Source organism: Cynara cardunculus, assembly GCF_001531365.2.
Source record: "Cynara cardunculus var. scolymus isolate 2C chromosome LG 3, CcrdV1, whole genome shotgun sequence".
In the NCBI taxonomy this organism is placed as follows: domain Eukaryota; kingdom Viridiplantae; phylum Streptophyta; class Magnoliopsida; order Asterales; family Asteraceae; genus Cynara; species Cynara cardunculus.
Window position 1 is genome coordinate 32,139,223 of NC_037530.1, and position 21,095 is coordinate 32,160,317.

General features: G+C 34.4%; 2 protein-coding genes across 2 annotated transcripts; both read right to left on the reverse strand.

The window, feature by feature from the left end:
* Positions 1-1,217: 1,217 nt before the first annotated feature.
* LOC112509589 (UDP-glucose 6-dehydrogenase 3-like) lies at positions 1,218-2,773 on the reverse strand. The gene has a single exon (XM_025114613.1). The coding sequence runs from the start codon at positions 2,766-2,768 to the stop codon at positions 1,326-1,328; it is 1,443 nt and encodes a 480-aa protein (XP_024970381.1). The 5' UTR covers positions 2,769-2,773; the 3' UTR covers positions 1,218-1,325.
* Positions 2,774-12,778: 10,005 nt separating this feature from the next.
* On the reverse strand, positions 12,779-15,544 carry LOC112510480 (diacylglycerol kinase 1-like). The gene is made up of 7 exons (XM_025115901.1): positions 14,462-15,544; positions 14,000-14,366; positions 13,822-13,898; positions 13,473-13,592; positions 13,214-13,378; positions 12,997-13,134; positions 12,779-12,928 (listed from the first exon to the last, which is right to left on the reverse strand). Exons 1-7 carry the CDS (start codon positions 15,542-15,544, stop codon positions 12,779-12,781), a joined length of 2,100 nt encoding a protein of 699 aa, XP_024971669.1.
* Positions 15,545-21,095: the final 5,551 nt, after the last annotated feature.

Genomic DNA, 21,095 nt, shown 5'->3' on the forward strand with positions numbered 1-21,095 from the left:
GCCATATTATAACATCGACTGAGATAAGAATAAAATGAAATATTAAAATCACGATGTATCTCGTTGCATTGCGCGAGTACGCTTTTAATAATATATATATATATATATATATATATATATATATATATATATATATATATATATATGAGCGATCAAATGAAAACCACTCCAATTTGTAAAAACCATAAAAACTACTCTCATCCGTCGATTTCATTGTTTAATCTTATGAAATTTTTTCATGAACTTGTTTAATCTTGTGAAATTGTTTCATATAATATTTTTTTTTATGAAGTTTCATACATGGTTATGAAACTGTTTCATATACTACTTAATGAAATTTTAATAAAATTGTTTCATGTATTTCTTTAAAATTAAAATAATGAAAATGATAATATCTATGATTAACAACCTTCACAATAAAAATGATTAATCAACCTCTCATAATTAAAAAAAAAATGAACACAATAAAAAATTATGATTAATGGAATGAAGTTTTTAAGATTTTTTCAAATTTAGTGGTTTTCATTTGATCGCTCCCCTATATATATATATCTATATATATATATATATATAAAGTTAAAGTAGAATTTAATTTTGAATTTGAAATTTGAAAACAAACATCAATAGTACCAAACAAGTAAAACACCGACAACACGGACGGACCACCGTCTCCGTGCCTTCGGTTGAAATTAATATGTGATGTTGACATTGACAATTCCTGGTTGGAACTTCTAATGTAATTTTATCACTCATTTATTTACTTAAACTTAAATGACTTTAATTCAGTTTTCAATTCATTTATTCTCTTACTTTCAAATAATACCATCATCCTCTTTGAAAAATTTATTCAAAATTTACTTTAGTCATTCTCATTCAACTTATTTTATCAGGTAAAAATATAATACATCAAAACAGTATGATATGTAATAATTTATCCTATAAGCATTAGGTAAGAGTCGTCACTCTCACTTATCAAGTAACACTTATCATATAATTATTAAGTCTAAACGCAAATCTAAAGTTAAAAAGAAGTGGTATTTACACCAAACTTGAAGATGCCTAATTTCATGCTTTCATTGCATTTTGAAATTGATATGGAACTGATTTTTACACAAAATTTCAACCATCAAATCCAACAACTTTTCTTTTTCTTTACATAAAAAGTAAAAAGTAAAAAGTAAAAAGTAGAATTACATTTTGTAATCGGTAAATCCTATAAAAATTTCAACTTATTTATTTCTTATTATTGACTGACCGTTACCTTCTAGGCAACAAAAACACATATACATATACATACATACATACATACATATAACAAACCAACTTTACGCGACGGTCGGCATGTCCTTCAACCATGGATCCAGTGGCTTCCCAATTGAGTACACAATGAACCCAATCTCCCTCAGTTTCTCAGCCTTCACCACATTCCTCCCGTCGAACACGAATGCCGGTTTCATCATGTTCTCGTAAATCTTCTCGTAGTCCAGCTTTTTGAACTCGTCCCATTCCGTCAGTATGCACAGCCCATGTGCACCCTTAGCCGCTGCGTATGCATCCCACTCCACGCTCACTTGCTTCACCGAGCTCGGGCTCATTGGCTGCAGGTGCAACGGGTGGTCCCAGTCGAACTTGTTCATCGACAAGTCTCGCTGAATCTGATCTTCAGTCACCTGCGGATCGTATATGCTCAATCGAGCCTGGTCCCCTAATAACCCTTTGCAGACGTCGATTGCTGGAGTTTCTCTTGTGTCGCCGGTGTCTTTCTTGAAAGCGAACCCGAAGATTGCAATCTTTTTGCCGGAAACCGTGTTGAACATTGATGTAATGATTCGGTTGACGAACCTGGATTTCTGGTAGTCGTTGACTTTGATCACTTGTTTCCAGTAGTTTGCGACTTCTGGTAAGCCGTTGCATTCGCAGATGTAAACCAAGTTGAGGATGTCTTTTTGGAAACAAGATCCACCGAACCCCACGCTGGCGTTTAGGAACTTGTGTCCGATTCTGGTGTCCTTTCCCACTGCATGGGAAACTTCTGCCACGTCAGCACCAGTCGCTTCGCAGAGCGCTGACATGGCGTTCACGGAGGAGATCCTTTGTGCCAAGAACGCGTTGGCCGCCAGCTTGGACAATTCGGCCGACCAAAGATTCGTACAAAGAATCCGCTCCTCGGGCACCCAATGAGCATAAACATCTTTCAATGCCTTAATCGCCCTTCGACCATCGGGGGTTTCTCTCCCTCCGATCAACACACGGTCAGGGGCGAAAAGGTCTTGTATCGCTGTACCCTCAGCAAGAAACTCCGGGTTCGAGAGGATCTGGTATTTCACCCCTTTGCTGTTGTGGGTGAGGATCTTTTCGATAGCCTCGGCCGTTTTCACAGGAACCGTCGATTTCTCGACCACAATCTTGTCGGATTTCGACACGTCAGCAATCATACGAGCCGCACTCTCCCAGTACGTAAGATCAGCGGCTTTCCCGGCTCCTAGACCTCGAGTCTTGGTTGGCGTGTTAACCGATACAAAGACGATGTCGGCTTCAGCCACATGTTTTTCAACATCACTGCTAAAGAACAAGTTGTTGCCTCTACACGACTTGACCACCTCATCGAGCCCTGGCTCGTAGATGGGAAGCTGGTCACTGTTCCAGGCCGTGATCCGAGAGACCGATATATCAACCACAACTACTTCAATGGAAGGACACTTGAGTGCAATAACCGCCATTGTTGGACCTCCAACATACCCAGCTCCAATGCAACAGATTTTCACCATTTTTGCAGAGGAAATGAAGCCTAACAACATGATAAACAAGGGATTTTGTTAATTCAACCCAGAGATCTCATCTGGAATTTATCAGAATGCAGAATCTACATGAAATTTGATTGTTTTTTTTCTTGAAAATTTGAATGAACACAGAACAGAAAGCAGATTATAACAAACCATTTGCTAAACTGGAATCAAGATTTCTTGAAATCACAACAGAACAGTTGCTCATATTAGTAAATTAACCACAAATTCACTACAGAACATGATGATTCAAATGATTCAGATGAAAAGTGTAAAGAAAGAGAAGAAGTGATCTAAGAATGTGGGCATAAACTGCAGAATTTAGAAGTGGTAATGAAGAAATGTTCACCTTGCACTTGCAGGGAAGAAAGAAACTGAAACGAAAGCAGAAGAAGGTATGCAGAAGAGGTTTGGATTGTACAGAAGAGGAAAGAGGTGAAGACATCTTTAAATACCCAAAAATTTGAAGGATTTGGAAACTCAAAAATTAAGTAAAGTGTCAAACTCAGATTTAGAGTCACAACATTCAACACGTTTCCAGACGCACCTTTCAGTAGCTAACAAGGGAATTTCATTTCATTTCTGTTTTTATTATATATATATATATATGTATTTTTATGACCTTCAATTTAATTTAATGATGAAAGCCGATGATAAGTGTCTTAATTACTTCTTTTTATTTATTCTTTTAAACCTAAAATTTGTTGGTTTGACTTGAATCTAGAAGCAAGATCATGGATCGTCATCTAACTTTTGGTCATTTTTATGACTTTCCCACGGCATGACATAACATGATCGCCGTTTGATTTATGGATTTGGATGGAATTGAAAGGACCAAATCTTTTGATCAAATTCTAAATACAACGTTTGGTTTATGGAATAAAACTGATGAAATCCTTTCATTTCCAATAAATTCTTCCACTCACAGATTTTACATTCCACGACAACACCCTCGGATTTCAATTCTTTTCCGACAAATTCCTTTCCTAATCCAAATTCATTCAACGTTGCGTCTACCATCTCATCTAATGATCTTTGGTTCGATCTCCATCTGGTACGCTCTCTCTCTCTCTCTCTCTCTCTCTCTCGTAATTTCTCCATCTATACGAGATCGATAGACAACATATGTAATCAAGGAATCGATTCAAGATAACTAGCTATCGATATCACTAGTCCAATTCCGTTATTCAAAAATCATAAAAGATCATTTGTTGATATTTAATTCCGATTCCAAAGTTGAATTCCGTGAACCAAACAAAAAAATTCCAACATGTTAAGAATTTCATTCCAATTTCATGCAACCAAACACAATCACAAAGCATGGTCAAATTCCATCAAATTCCATTCCATTACCTCAAAGTCAAATTCAATTGATAAATACCAATTCCATTCTACAAACCAAACGCCCCCTGATTTTATTAATATAATAATGTTTTAATAAATAAAAAAACTTCTTATTATGTGATTTTATTTTAATAATGATGTGATTTTAGTGTTAACAAAATCAACTTATTTATGACATGTAATACATTGTGATTGATGTGTATATTATATGTATTTGATTTTTAAGAATAATGTTAAAAGAAGTTAAATTATTAGTATCCAAATTATTTATTGAATAACATGCCTTTATTTTGTTACATCCCATTCCTATATAACCTGTCAACACATCATAGACCATCTTTATTTACGATCTCAACCAATCTCTTGGTGAGTAAGATAAAAAAAAAAATTAAGGAAAAAGAAATTAGTAATTTCATCCAAACTTGATTACCATACGGATCGAGATTGTGATTTTCCATCCTATTTTGTATGCCACGTGTCATATTACTATTGGTTAAGTTATATTTTATTTTATAAAACTTATCTGATAAAAAAATGATTTTAACAAGAAAACTAAAAAAGAAATACACCAAAATTCATGGTTTTCAATTCCCTATAAATAGAGTTCGATATTAACATATTTTCTTCACACCAATCTTTCTATTCATTTCAATTGAGATTAATTTACAAAGAATTGTCCCACCTCATAAAACATGATTGTTGAACATTCCACGTTACGAAACTACCAACATGAGGGTTATGATGGATATTTGTGTGTGGGCAACAAGCAAGATTTGCTTCTTTTTGATCCTTTTTTATTTTATTTTATTTTATAGAAAGATTTATCTTTTTTATATCTACCAAAAACCCATTTCACATAATGATTCATTCATGTCTTACGACAAGTAACGGATTTTTTTTACGATGGAAAGTATCTAATCACCAATAACATGAAACTTCAGCTTGATTGATGCCAAAGAACCCATTTCACGAGAAAAAGCAATATGCAAAACCCATGTTCCAAAAGTACCAAAAATGCGTAAACAGTCGAATTGGGGCTTGCTTTTGAGGCTAAAAGAATTGGAAAAAGAAGAAAGCTTCGTGAGGAACGTGAATATGAACGGTGTTGGGGGTTAAAGCTAAGGAAGAAAAGATCCCGAGCTCTACCCCTCCAAGACATTAAGAAGATCAAACATGGGACAAGTATTTGTAATCAATATCAATATAATAAAAGATGTTGATAAACTGTCTTTTATCTTATCTGGTAAATGTTAATCAAATTGTCGAAATTTGATTTGAATGATGTTGTTCAACTCATCATGCATTTGGTACAAGTCAACGAAGCTTGGAGGAGATTAGCTGACCCGAGCGAGCTTCAGTTCCCATAAGTCTGTTCGTAAAGACGCCTTAGCCTTTTACGTGGCATGCAGCGTGGTTCTTGGTTGCGGCACAACCTGCACTCATCACTCAGAAACCAACTTGCATCAGTCAACTTATATGTTTTATAGATAATTAAAAGAAAATAAAATGGTTAAGAAATAATAAAAAGAAAAAATAACAAAAAAAAAAAAAAGAGAATGTGTACAAGAACTTGAGTTCTTGTTCAAACACCTAAGTTCTAATAAGAACATGTGATTGGACAAGAACCTCTGTTTTATAGTGGAAGTTTTTATAACAACTCCAACAATAACTTGAACAAGAACCTCCATTATGGATGCTCTAAGACAAAGATTTCTATCCATTTGGTCTCCGTTCTAGTTTTAGTAACTTCGTGGGAACCTTGTACATTTACTAATTTGTTGATCCAAAGATGTTTGTAGACATGTTTTAATTCTTCCGGCAAGTAATATATTGATCTCTTTATCCCGTGTGGACGTACAGTATAACCCGCCAGTGAAACCATGTTAAATTCTATTGTCTCGATTTACGTGTCACTTAGATATTTGCTCGTATATCTGATTATTATTGCTTCGTATATGTTTGTAGATCGATACTTCTAATTAGACTGCAATGTACAATATCAAAATTTCATTTATCTGCATTCAGGGGTATAAATGGTGTAAGTCAAGCTCGAGTATCGATATACTAGACTCGAACTCAATTGCAGTTTTTTAAGCTCGAGTTCGAGCTCGAACTCATTTGAAACTAAAAAATAATTGATTAGTTTTTATAGTTAAAAATGCACAATTTTGTTCAAATATATGAAAATAGAAGACATTTTTATGTTATTATATTTTACAAATTATATTATGAAACTGATGATATTTTAAAACTAACTATATATAAAAAGATCGAGTATCTCACAAGCTTTTCGAGTCGAATATTGTGTAGCTTGACTCGACTCATTAATATATCGAGTCGAGTTCAGGTTCGAGCTGAGCGTTGACCGAGTCGATCTCGAATAGCTCGCGAGTTGTCTCATATCATTTGCACATCAATCCACATCTGTTGTATTAGATTAGTTTACATTGTGGTTTCTTGATAATATCTGGGACCGTAAAATCACTTGATGACTGTTGATATTTGAAACTGTGACCCCCTGTACAAGTAAGAATCACCACCCTCACTTATCAGATAAAATTCTCAATCCTATCCATGCCTGAATAAAATTCTAAATTCTTGTCAGACTCACCTGATAATAAGTAAATAACCCAATAAACATTTACTAAGTATAAAAATTTATAAACAACCCCTAAATAAATAAATAAAATATGATTTTTACCTTAAAAAAGCTTCAAATAACATCAACATAAACGTGTTGGGTACCTGCTAAAATGGCTTTTAAACGATCGGGTGGTGGGTGATGGCATTCATGTGTCAAATGCCCTGCCATTTGTCTGCCAATCAAAGGTTGACTCCTTCCTTCTCAAAATAATAGTGTACAATATTATTTTAATTTATTTCAAAAATAAATATATATTTTTTTAAATTAGAATGCTAGTTGTACAATGATATATCTCGATTTTAATGTTTTATTATATTTTATTTTCGTTGATTTTATAATATGATTTTACGTGGTATAGAAAAAACGATAATGTTTTTATTTTTTGAATAAAATATAAATTTGAAAGTATAATATTTTTTTTTATAAAAAATATCAATTTTAGTATCAAATTAAATTTTTAAAAGTTTTTTTTTTGTAATTTTTTTAACTCAAATTTTTATTATAATTTAGATTTAATAATGAAGTCATTTAGAGTAAACACTAAGAGTATATGAAAAACAAAAGGGACTAGTTATGCCAAAAGTAGAAAACAAATTTGGAAATGATTGAGATTTGAGAAATCATTTCCCAAATCATTTTTTCCTATTCTAGAGGAGGTTTGACGTCTTATAAATCGGAATTTTCGGTTGAATTTTTGTGAAGATATTCTTTAGGATGCAAGGGAGTAAAGGCCTTTGGAATTCCGGGATTTCATCAAGGAACGATAGAGATGTTAAGTTTGGAGAGGCATAGAGTCATTCCGCACAAAAACGGCGATTGGAGGTAAAATACTCAACCAAAATTGATGTATAATATATGATTGGCTTCGTTTTTCAATTACCTTTCTGTTGGTACAAGTCTAGTGGGCTATGGTGGCCTATACGTCGAGCGGTTTACGCTAGAAGCTACTGTGGCGGTGGTCGACGAGATTCTGGTACAAAAACTCAAAAATACGAGTTTAATATTGAACCATAGAGGCTGTAAATTTGGATACGAGTTGGGATTATTATTATACATAAGATTTTTTAAAATTTTTGGTGAAAAATGGTCGAAACAATCTCAAACGGAGGTCATTCACGATAGCCGCACCAAGGGTGCAACCGGGTTGGGCCGGGCGTCGAGTTGAGCCGGCCGACGTTAGACCAGGTTTGGGCCGTGGCCGACTTGTTTTGGTGAGTCCGGTTAGACTCCAGTAGTTTTGATAAAATCTGTATTTGTTAAAAAGAGAGTTGATGCACATTTATTTACTTGAATTAATCAAAATAAATCGGAATCTTTCGATTAAGTTGGTCAAGATTTGGACATCAATTGTAAAAGATATTAATTAATTGAATTTTCATATTAAAATTATAAGAAATAATTTATTAACTTAAAGGAGTTTGTGACTAGATAATTGTGAGATCGGACGTTTTCATAATGAGAATCATATATAATTAAATGTTGGGTTTAATGCATCCTAATTTATTTAGGATGTGAAAAATTCCATTGGGGGGGTGGGTGGGTTGGGGAGGGGGTAACATGACGACGATGTATGCTTAAGGCTGACTCGTTGACCATGCCAACCATACGGTTGACCTATTTGACTTTCGGGTTGACTTTTTGTGAAAAGTCAATACTCTAATTATGGAAATATAATTCCATGTTATAGGATGTTATTCAGAGACGAGATTTAGCTAAACGGAGCTATTCAGGTGAGTCTTCATGAGACTTTAACTGCGATGCATGCTTATGTACAAATTATTTGAGCATTACATTATTTTTTTATGTAAATGTTTATAGGCTTATTACATGTATATGAATTATTATTGTGGGTTGCATGCTATTTGTTTACATGTTTTTAAACATTAATTAGCATGTTATAAACGGGTCAATATTTTTGTCGGGTATGGGAAGGGGTCAAAAGTCATAAGGGATGACACATCCGAGGGCCGTATAATCCGGGGAAATATCGATGACGGTCAGACCTTAACCCGATGGGAAATTAAGAGATCTCATTATTATTTAAAAAGGGTTTGAAACGAATGTGCATATTGTTTTATTTGGGTTATTGTTTGTTTTATGCATGATGAAATATGTATGATTGTGCATAAAAACCATGAACTCACTGAGATTTATAAAATTGACTATTAGTATGCATCTCAGGAGCTGGAGGTTCAAGAACGGACAAGGGCAAAGGTTCTGCGTAAGAAATAGAACTATTTATTCAAGTTATGATTTATAAAATCTTTAGTATTTTAATTGAATTCACGTAACCCCGTATGAGATGGGTTAGTTTTGAGATATTGATTAAATTATTCTAAGACTTTCGCTGTAATAAGTCTTTATTAACCGCTAGTTTTTGGATTTGTAGTATTTTATTACGTGACACCTTATATTTGAAATGAGGGTGTTACAATTTATGCATTAAAGATCAAATGGAAAGTTTTATGCTATATTGTGGCTAAAATAACACTGATGGGTTATTCTTAAGTTTAACCTCTTATATCGTACATTGATATATTGGTATAACATAGCGGGTACGAATTGACAACTGGGATGTGTACAAATGTTGGAACCCTTTATGTAGGGTACTTGTTTATAAATGTACAAGCTTGGTGATATTATATCCTAATACTTATGCATGAGGATTAGGTGAGTTGTTGAGTCAATTGTGTTGTGCGACTCTTATTTAAATTACTAGTAGGTAGACACTAAAGGTCTAAGATATTCTTGAGGTGGAACTTGGCTAGAGGAACGGGTAGGCACTAAGGTTCAAGAGTCCTTGAGGTGGAACTCTTTAGAGTAAACATAAAAGTATATGAGGGTTTAAAGTGACACCATGAATGGGTATGTACTAAAACTCTGAATCTGAGGTGTAAACCAATAACATCATTATGTGGCAATACTTTTATGTTCTCGCCACTATGATGAAAACAAATCTCCCCCATCATCTAAAGATGTTTCGTGTATACATTGTCCAGGTTGGGACAACTTATTGTGATGCAAAAAAGAGGAAAATATTTGGCTCTTGGAAATCACAATATGATTTCTCTCCTCTCTCTTGATCCAGTTAAAAGATTTCATTACTTTTATAGATGATTTTACTTGCTTCACATTGATATATCCATTAACACACAAATCTCAACCCGTTGATTCTTTTCGCCATTTCAAGGTTCAAGTTGAAAATCTCTTTTCAACATCTATAATATTTTTCAGTGTGATGGTACATTAGAACTAACTCAAGGTCAAATGGTACATTTATTTCAGAGTCGGGAATCACTCCACGAATCTCATGTCCATACACCTCAATAAATTGGTGTTGTTGAACGCAAAAATCGCCATTTATCATAAATTGCCCGAGCTCTATTGTTTCATGCTCATTTACTGAAGATTTTTTTTGGTATAATGCATATGCCACCGTAGTCTTTCTAATGAATTGTCTACCCTCTCATATTCTATCCCATTCATCACCGTATAAACTTTTGTTTCATGAGCAACTGAACTACACAAGTCTTTGCACCTTTGGTTGTCTATGTCATTCGTTTTTGGGGTCTACTCGTGATGATAAATTGTCTCCCAAATCAACTACGTGTATTTTTCTTGGATATTCTTCATTTCATAAAGGTTATTTCTGTTATGATCCTACAATGTCCAAAACATACACTTTTCATCATGTTGTTTTTCACGAGTCAATCTTCCCATTCCAATCACGTTTTCATTCCACATCTTTTGATTCTATCGTAGTTCTTCCCTCATTTTCGACGGGTTGATGTCAACAATGTCTTTCTACACGGTAACTTGACAGAAACAGTGTATATGGTTGAACCCTCAGGCTTTGTTGATTCAGAAAGGCCACATCATTTTTGTTTTCTAAAAAAGGCTCTTTATGGTCTTAAGCAGGCTCCAAGGATTTTGTCCTCTAAGCTTTCTACCTCATTGATTGGTTTTGGATTTACATAGTGTGTATTTGAACCTTATTTAGCATTGTACATCCAGTGTTACTGCTTATGTCTTGGTATATGTTGATGACATTATTATTACTGGAAGTTCGTCTCAGTTTATTGTTGAACTGATTCAAAAGCTTCATGCACAATTTGCCTTGAAAGATTTAGGAACACCGAGTTATTTTCTAGGAGTTCATGCCATGTTTACAAATCATGGTCTTCATTAACACAAGAAAGGTATCTTTTAGATCTTCTTCAACGAACTGGGATGAGTCAATGTAAGCCGTTATCATTTCCAGATTCATCAGATCGACATTTATCTCGATTTTCTGGTATTCCGTTGGATGATTCCTCTCTCTATCAAAGCACTTGGGAGCCTTACAGTATTTGGTGTTGACGAGACTTGAAATTGCATATGCAATTAGTAAAGTTTCTCAATTTCTTCAGCCTCCAACTGATTGACATTGGACTGTTGTCAAGCGTGTTTTACGTTAACCAAAGAGCACTAGTACGAATAGTTGGTATTTCAATGTCCCTCTGCAATAGCAATTCATGCTTATATAGATAGTGACTAGGAAGTTTGCCCTAATGATCGTAGATCAACTACCAGATATTGCGTGTCTCGTGGACCCAATCTGATCAGCTGGAGCTCTAAGAAACAACATATTGTTGTTTGCTCTAGCATCGAGGCTGAATATCATGCTCTTACACATGCAGTTGCTGAATTAAAATGGATTTTTTTCTTTTATTGGTGAACTTTGTATCAATCTTTCTTGTGCTCCAACTTTATGGTGTGATAATCTTATGCTGCCTATCTTGTAACTAATCCAATGTTTCATCAACGAACGAAACATCTTGAGATTGATCTACACTTAATTCAAGATATGGTTTTGACTCAAACACTTTGTGTCAGATATGTTCCCACAATCACTCAGATTGCTGATATTCTCACAAAAGGACTTACTTTTGCACGATTTGTTCAGTTAAGATCCAAGCTTAACGTTGTTCCTAGTGTTAAGCTTGAGGGGGGATGTTAGACCCTATAGATCTGGGATCAACAGGGGATGTTAGAGTTATAAAGAGAAGAGTCTAGAAGTTTGTAGATAGTTGCATAGACTATAAATACCCTGTATCGTGTATCTTATTTCAACTAGTTCATAATACAACTCTACTTTCAGTTTTTAGTTTTCTATCTACCAAACTTTACTTCTAGAACAGGTTTAGACCTTGATTCTTGTTTTGTTCTTCTTAATCATTTTCCATTCGTTTGATTGATCTAAAAAATGTTTCAGAAAAACAAGATTGATAATATTTAAAACGTAAACAACGTTATTCACAATATATTAATGAAATAGAAAAAGACAAGACTGATATATTAACATTTTAAAAAATAGGTGAAGGCCAACTGTAATTTTGTCGGTTTTATAATGAATTTAAAAATACAACTATCAAATCAAAAGTCAAAACAAAATAAATACATTCATTTGGTGAAATTTAATTGGATTGTAGCGCCTCATAAATATTGTTGTCTACCCATTTTATTTTCCTTTGTGGCAAAATAAATGCAAATCATTTACCTAAAAAGTAAATAATAGTTTCATATAAAAAATTATAAATACATAATCTAAAAAAAAGAACTTGGTTATAATTATTGTTGTAAAAATTCGTTCTGATAAAAATAATTTAGATCAATTCATACGATTTAACTCGGTTCTGATATAGACATGGTTATTATTTATATATTGTATGATTTGTATCTGTTTTACCCGATCTCAATAGGTTTTTCATGATCATTCGGAGGTCAAAATAAGTTCGTTTTGGAGTACGATAATTCATCTCGAAAATAAGGACTAGTTTTAGTTTGGAGTACGATAATTCATCATATAGAATAAAAAAAAATATGACATGTTTTTCAAATATTTATACGAAACTACATATGAGATTGTGTTTTCTACCAGAGCCATGTAATAATTACATGAAAACCGCCCCCTTTCCATCTATAGACATGCAAACTCCGTGAAATCAAATGTAAGCTGTTTTAATTACTAGGACAATCTAAGTGCCATTTCGTGAAGAAGAGTTCGCTTCTGAGTTGCATTTATCACCAGATTTGTTTCGGCATTCTCTAACACATCTGCAACTATTCCGGCAGCATGACCAAGTGGTTCCTCACTTGTTCTTTTCAGCATGAATGCCTACAAATATACATACCAATAACTTAAACAAAAGATTCAGCAACAAAAGATTCACAAATCTTTTTTACCTGACCATGGTGTGAAATGGTCAATGTGCATGGTGACTGTAACCATGGCTCTCCATCTATTTGAACAGGCAATGGTGCAAGAAGCTGAATCTTGATGGTCTTCCCTTGTGCAAGTCTTCGAGCTCGAGAAAGTCCCACCTGCATCACATTTCCGTTTTCCATTTTATTAAATTCCATTTTCAGTTTCCATTTGAACAAGGGAAGTTAATCAAGTTACTTGTAGCTTTCCCAGATGCCAAGTTCCTGATATGCTCACAACCTCCAACATCTTATCGTGCATAGATTGAGGATCAAAATTATCATTGTTTTCGTTTTCATTCTGCCACAAGTCTACACCACCCATATAGCTCCCAATATTCGCAATAAGAACACCTTCAGCATCCTGCAAAACCACCAGAAAGACAAAACTTCGTCTTTTACCACATAAATTATATGCAGTTTTAATGGGAAGTTGTAGTGAAAAGTGTTGAATGGACCTCAGGAACCTCAACATCAACACCATCTACATCCACTCGAACTTGCCAAGGATAATCTGCTAATGTTCTGTCCATCATACTCCTCGCACCTTCTCTAGCATATAGAACTTTATTCATAAACTGCAATCACACTACCAAATTCATCAACACAAAAAGCAAATTCTAATCGATTGCCAATCAAGAACTGCAATGAACACGGGTTATCAACTGTTTCAAATCAACCCCATTTTTGCAATCAACCCAAATATTGCCTCCATTGTGATTGTTACACATCTATTATGATTCATTTTGATCCAAGATTTACTTTAATTTGAAAGTAAAAAGTATTTTGAGGGGAAAACATGTTGACCTGGTTATAGAACTTCTCTGGATTCTCCTCCCTTAGATTGTGAATATCAAGAGCAACCTTTGCATCACATCCAACCCCTGCAGTTATATGTTTCTAGCAACAATTAACACCCATTATCATAAAACAGAAAGGGGATTTGGACACAGGTGATGATTAGAAATGGTTAGTTCTTTCTTACCAAGATAATTATTCATAAATTTTGGGGGTCGAATCGGTCTTCCCTTTTGGTTTGCAATAGAAATATTCCAACGATCAAGGACGGTTACTGCAGCATGTTCCATGTGTTGCAACATAGTGCAGAGGCCTCCTTGTCTTTCTACCGACCCCAAACCACCTCCCCAATTCAAAACTCTGGCCAAATCATTTCCAGTTCCGGCAGGTAGAATGGCAACCGGAGGAGGAGACACAAAATTTTGCTTTTCAATGGCATCCAATACCCAYCCWACWGTWCCRTCCCCTCCACATAYAAGMAYYCTGAAATGSGGTACTYTTCTAAATAGATAAAGACCAACTTCTGGTCCCTCTTTTGAGCTCAACTCAAATATCTAGAAGACATTAATTCAAGCAAGTCTCATCAACATAACATATTTGGCCAAAAGAAAAAGTGAAGGTTAAATGAAGCATTTCTTGAAGCACATACCTGAACAGGGTTCAACAGAATATTCATTCGTAATCTGATTGAATCTCCTCGTTTAGCACCACTTTTCTTGTTAATGAAGACTAAAAGCGGCCTTGCATCTGGACGCAGATTGACCAACTCATATCTCTGCTTCATCTGTACCATTTGGGACTCATCTTTCTGATGACTCAATGAACCCCTTTTGTAACTCAGATCTTTGTTAACCACATCACGTTTTCCAGCATCATTCTTTAGATTAGCATCTGATGTGCTTTCTGTAGATGACTCCCCTAGACTACCTCTACCATCATATACAGAAACTCGGTTTCCCTGCTTGTTTTTCTTAGTTTGACTTACAATACTAGCTCGAACAGAAGATGCAATCTCATTGGCTCCATAAGTAATGGAACTCAAGATTCCACCTGATGATGACTGGTTCAGTCCCTTGACATTCAGAGGCGATAAAATCAGCCTTTTAAAAGGACCCATATCACAAATATCACCTGTTTCACGATACATGCTACTATGGCAGTCAACATGTATTAATCGCTGACACCATAAACAACACCATATTGCTGACCCCCCAAGAAAAGAAGCACTACAGGGTTCTTCACAATGAGTACAGAAAGAACTTCCATCTGGTTGATCTATCACCTCAGTCCACCGGATCGCCCACTGGTGTAATACGTGCTCAGAGCCCACCATAGATACACATTTACAGTCTCTGTGAGCATTTGGGGAACAATTGAGGTGAGCCACCGCACCACATATGCTACACCGGTGGATGAAACTACCAACAAGATCTTTTAGGCATACACAGCAGTTGAAGCTTTTCCCACGAGCTACACCTTCCAAATACCAAGTATGTGGTGCTACAAGATCCTTCCCACTTGATTTTGGATCCTTTTTTGTCCCTGCAATGGCTTTTGTCCAACTAAGACTGATGTTTCTTCTCCATTGAAAGGCAGTGTAGATGATGGTCAGTATACCAATAAGGCCAGCAATAAAGCAAGAGATAATGAAGAGATGCGATTCTGCCAATTCAGATGGACTCTTGTTCATCCATGCAGGCGGCAGGATCAAAGCTTCTCTATAATCATCCATTCCTTAAGTTCCTGTATTATGCATTCTACAAAATTCCTAACTCACACTCCTATTCTCAAAACAAGTGAAACTGTCATGCAATTCTGTCGTTTAGACCATAAAAAGGCAACATGCAAAGATTAATTTAAAACACTTTCAAGTCATCCTGCATTCTTCAGGATTTCGGTAAACTCACTCGTCAGCACTTGATCTGGGATCATATAAGCCTACAATTTTTTCTTCAAGAAGACCTCATGAATAAAGACGCATTACCTACAAAGCAGAAGAATGGTATGAAGTTTATGCATGATTCTATAATAAGTGTTTAACTGATAAGTAATAACCAAATATCTTAAAATTGTTCAAACTGAGAAAAAGGTCTTATACACCAAAAACAGAAGCACACTATAATAGTACAAGTAAAGATTTCAATGGGCAAATGAATCATCTTAGCCAGGAAATTTGCCAAAAAAAAAAAAGGAGATGAGGCTATGCTTATGGACAACCCAAAGTGGAAATTTCTTTAAGTTAAACCATACTTGCAAGAACCCAACTTCTAACACCTTCCCATATTTGATTCTTAAATTAAGTTGCTTAAATTATCATCCTCTAACCTTTTTACAGAAGTTCCAAGAAAACATGACTATGTAAACATCATTACTCTCACATACGTGATTAACCACATGTAAAAATGGAAAAACTAACGCCCAAGTTAGGCATGTCGCATGCAAATCTGATCACCTCATTTACACGACAACCGAACCCTCTTAACATTATTTTTTCCATTGCTCAATCGGGGACAAATTCACAAAAACCTCTTGGTCCACAATTGTTACTAGCAAGTGAAATCAAGCAAGTGCTACTTTGTGTTTTTACATCGATCAATGCATACCCAATTACCATAAACCAAGTTGTTCTTTTCCTAATTTCCAGCAGAAATCAAAGCTGCACACCCAAATATAGGCCAAAGGATGACAAAAATGCAAATAAGTAACGATATTCAGCCCATAAATCCTTCAAATTCTCCATGAGATGGTTTCAAACATGCACATTGTTGTCATTACATACATGTTGCATTACTCATGTATCATTGTTTTCATCTAAACAAATACTATATTTGTCCCCAAAAAAAGATATTAGCACAGAAAAGTTTTGATATCAAATATCAACAACATTTATGTCAAACTAGAATGTACATTTTTGGGGGAAACAAGGGACTAAAATTTACATGAAAAGGACAACAGGTTGAAAACCAAATCAACAAATAGAGATACTTACAGAGTGTATCTGTGTTTGTCTGTATGCAATGATCCAAATACGAAAGGTACGGATTCGAGAAACGAACAGAAAAACCCGAAAAAAAGAATCAATCATCCTGAATCACGCAAACAATAGAAGGAAAAACGAATAAATATATATATCGATTTTATTCACCAAAAAGAAACCAAGAAACTTGTAGATTTTAGCCATATATACATTGAATGATGTGCGTATATCTACGTGATTTTGTTCAAGCTTTTCGATTTCTTGTGGGCATTTCTCCAATTTCTCTGGAATTTATGTTAGGAAAAAAGAGATTCCTTCCGGTTTGTTCTCACCGGCGAGACAGAATTCCTTTTTGGTATGCATGGCATGAAAAAGCAGACAAGGACCACCTTGTACGAGGATTCTTCACCTGGTGATTTTGACCTAATTAAATTTTTAAAAAGTTAATTACACTTTTGGTCCCTATATTTTGTACAAAATTACGAGGAAGTTCCTAAACTAAGTTTATCATGGATTTAGTCTCGCTGACCACTATAGCCCTGGATCAAATCACCATCCATCTTCTCAGTTAACTATAAGGGTATTTCAGTCTTTTCCCATTTTCTACCTTTTTAGTGAGTATTTTTTCTATGTTCCTGACTGAATGTTCATCCTCTCCACATGAACGTTGAATAACATCAATAATATACCACACCAATAAATCAAACCAAACCTTAAATCCCTAAATTGAATTGTGAGGTGATCATGGTCTGTTAGCCATTTTCAACTATGTACCATAGCGCAACAATGGTTGCCGCTCGACAGATGAAGCTAGGACACCGAAGTCCAACAGGGTAGGAAACGGGATCTTGGACTTGATTTGGAACCACATATATACATCAGGGGGTTTCATCGGAGGAAAGAAACATAGAAGCAAAAAAACATGAGAAAGTTGTTTGATCGTTAACTTTCCCCAAAAATATAAGTTTTTCATCTTTCTTAGTTTGTATTTTCGAATTTGTTTTTAGTTTTTGATTTGATTATTGTTACTAGAAATTTTAGATGCACAAGGAAGCAAAATAAGATACACAGTTAATTTAACCATTTTATTTGATACTAGGAGTTCTAGATGCATAAGGAAACCAAACTAAAAGTCCAGGAAAAAAAAGAGGACAAGCAATATCAAATAATAAAAATTTGAATATTTTATGAAATCAACCGAAAAAACAAAAAGGTCTCCTGTAACGATGAAATTCAGTTAAAAACACGTTGGGTATAACACATAGTCTTGCATTTTGCTCAGAAGGTCAATGTCAATTCAAATTCAAAATGTATATTCCCGAAATTGAAATAATTGACTTTCCCTCATGTCAAATGGCATCGACTTTTCTCTCCAATCAAAACCACGACTTTACGGTACTTTGATTCACCTTAAAGGCGCACCTGCTCAAGAAAATTCCTGGATCCGTCACTGGTTGCAGATCGAGAAAATCCAGTTGTAGTTGGTCCAATTTGTAGATCGAGTAGATGATCATAGATGCATGAATGAGTTTGAGTTGAAGATATAGAAGAGGAAGGGGGTTCATCAGAGGAACAATAGAGAAGCAGGGGGATGTAGGAGTCTCAGAGATGCACCGATTTGAGGCTTCATCAGAGATGCTTGAGGCTTTTGGGAGATGCATTGACGTTGCAGGTGATACATCGAACTAAGGGGTCGTTTAGGTTTTACCTAAACACTTACCCGGTAAGCACTTACCGATAAAATCCAACACTATCGCTTACTTACTGAGCAAGATTTTATTCACTAAAACGCATGGTATGCAACAATTTATCTCGGTAAGCGCTAACCATGGTAAGAGTCCTCGTTTTCACTTACTGGGTAAGACTCGAGATTTTTGCATTCGCTCTTACCGGGTAAGATTCTTAGTCCTTGTCATATTCACCGGTAAAGTAAAATGACTTGGTAAGCGCTTACCCGGATAATCGTTTGGTAAACAGCACCTAAGTTGGAGGAGGGTGGTAAGCTTGGAAAATATAGAAGAGAAAAGAAAATTAACATTTAATAAAGAAAATGTTAAAATAAATGGAAGTGTAAACAACAGCTTTGTAAACAAATTCAAATGGAGAGTTGGAAACTATTTTTATTTATTAATTATTAACCTGGACATTTAACCTATCTTTATGCAATTAAAAAAAAAACGAAATATGAACACTTATTCAGGTTTGTAGGAATGGATGTATGCTTTGTTTTAAGGTAGGTCTGTTCTTGACATTTTATAAGCTTTCGGCGAGATATAAGAAAAAGGGTCCTCGATAAGTACGAAAAAAAGTAAGTTTATTGTTTTTATCATCAGAAATAATGTTGAATTTAAAAGATACTTATGATTCATATAAAATGGGTTTTTTCGAGTATTTCTAGACGTAAAATAAATCAATAATTACTTCTAAATTAATATTATCTACCATATTATTTTTACATAGCATCATAAATCCGTTCTACAACCAAACATAACTTTTGTTGATCATCTCTCTAATTGATTTGATTATGATCTCTTTTACCTATCGAAGTATAGTATTTATGTTATTTAGTTTCAGCGGTCATCACTGAACGTGTATTGTAATTCCTTCAGAGACTGTTATACTTCAAGAAGACAAAACTCACACTACAGATCCTTCAACAATGTCGAAGACAGAAGCTGAAGATTAGAGACCAGCAAGTTCGGGATTTAAAGTGGCATTCAGCGATTACAAGCTCGTCTACATATGTATGAAGTCTGTGCAAGTTTCAGCAATACTGAAGAGACCTTTCAACGTCATCCCGGTATTCAGCGATCAAATGAAACTTACCAAACACGATTGTTTTGTCTTGTCCTCTCTCACACAAAATACAATCTCATACATTTTCTACAGTATAGTACAGTATGGAGCCACTCCGTTGACTCCATAGTTTTATTTACTGTAGCAAAGGACAATTTTTCTTCCAAAAACTTGACACGTGTTTTGTACCTTCTGAATTGCATTTAATGCAATGGGTATATATAGATAATTGTTCTCCTCTCAGTTATCAATTCTTCCTCACTAAGAACTTATCCAAAAAATTACCTCTCTCTACTCTCTGTCTAAGAGAAAGAACCACTTTTAACAAGTGAATAACACTTTTATTCTTATATTTATTTCTTGTAGCAAATATTTTCTCTTTGCTATCTGTAATTGTGTGTACCTTAGATTGTTTAGATAGAATCTTTACCTTATCTCTTCCGCAAACAATCTGTAAAATTTGTATTAATCTTCTTTGTCAATATATAATTTTTAAAAGTAAAAGTTTATGTGTTTATATTTATCATTTGAGGTCACACTGTTGATTATTCAAAGTAACATTTTATATAAATCAATATGAATCAGTTGTGTTTCTATTTCAAAACATGTTAATGCTTTATAACATTTTTTTAAGGATTAAAACAGACTTTTTAGAAACCATCAATCTTAGATCAATATTCTCATTTTAGCAATATGAGACTACTTAAAATACATGCACTCAATATTTAGTAATAAGTAGTCAATAATGTATGGAAAAAACAAGGGTAATTCTGAAATCTTAAATATAAATATAAGTTGAATCGTCTCATATGTTGATATTTTTTTTCTCAAAATAACAAGAAATCTACTATATTCTAATATAAAAATATAATTCATATGGAGAGAATAATCAAAAGGGTTGGTGGGAGATGAATGATGGAGAATATATCAATGTTTTCTAGGCAAAATAGTTTTAAATTTTAATAGTAGATACATTTTTAGAGAAAACAATAACAAATCCTATAAGATGAACAACCAATTATTTTTTCACATATTTTCTTCTCCAGTATGATTAATTAAACATGGTTGGACCCTTATTATAATGCTAATTTTTTTGATCATATTAGAAGCTAAAAGAACTTGTCCCCCCCCCCCCTTTTTTTGATTAACTTGGATATTCAACCCGCTATTCGAGCTGACTAATCCCATGACGACCACTTGCTTTGCAGATAGCCCGGAGTCACTGTATTTATGTCCTTTTATTTATTAATACTTTTAAACTACTACTACATATTATATAGTATATATGGGGAAAAAAATTGAACCCTATTTTTTATGGACCCTCAACATACGTTCGACCTGCACTCCCTAAAAACGCTCTACTTTACGGGTCACTTGACACCCATAAGGTTTCAAATTTTTGTTTTTTAATATTAAAATTTTGTGCTTTATTGATAATACCTCTTTTTACACCCCTAATATATATATATATATATATATATATATATATATATATATATATATATATATA

Excerpts from the sequence above, each read along its gene's own strand:
- LOC112509589 (XM_025114613.1), bottom strand. The coding sequence starts at position 2,768 with ATGGTGAAAATCTGTTGCATTGGAGCTGGGTATGTTGGAGGTCCAACA.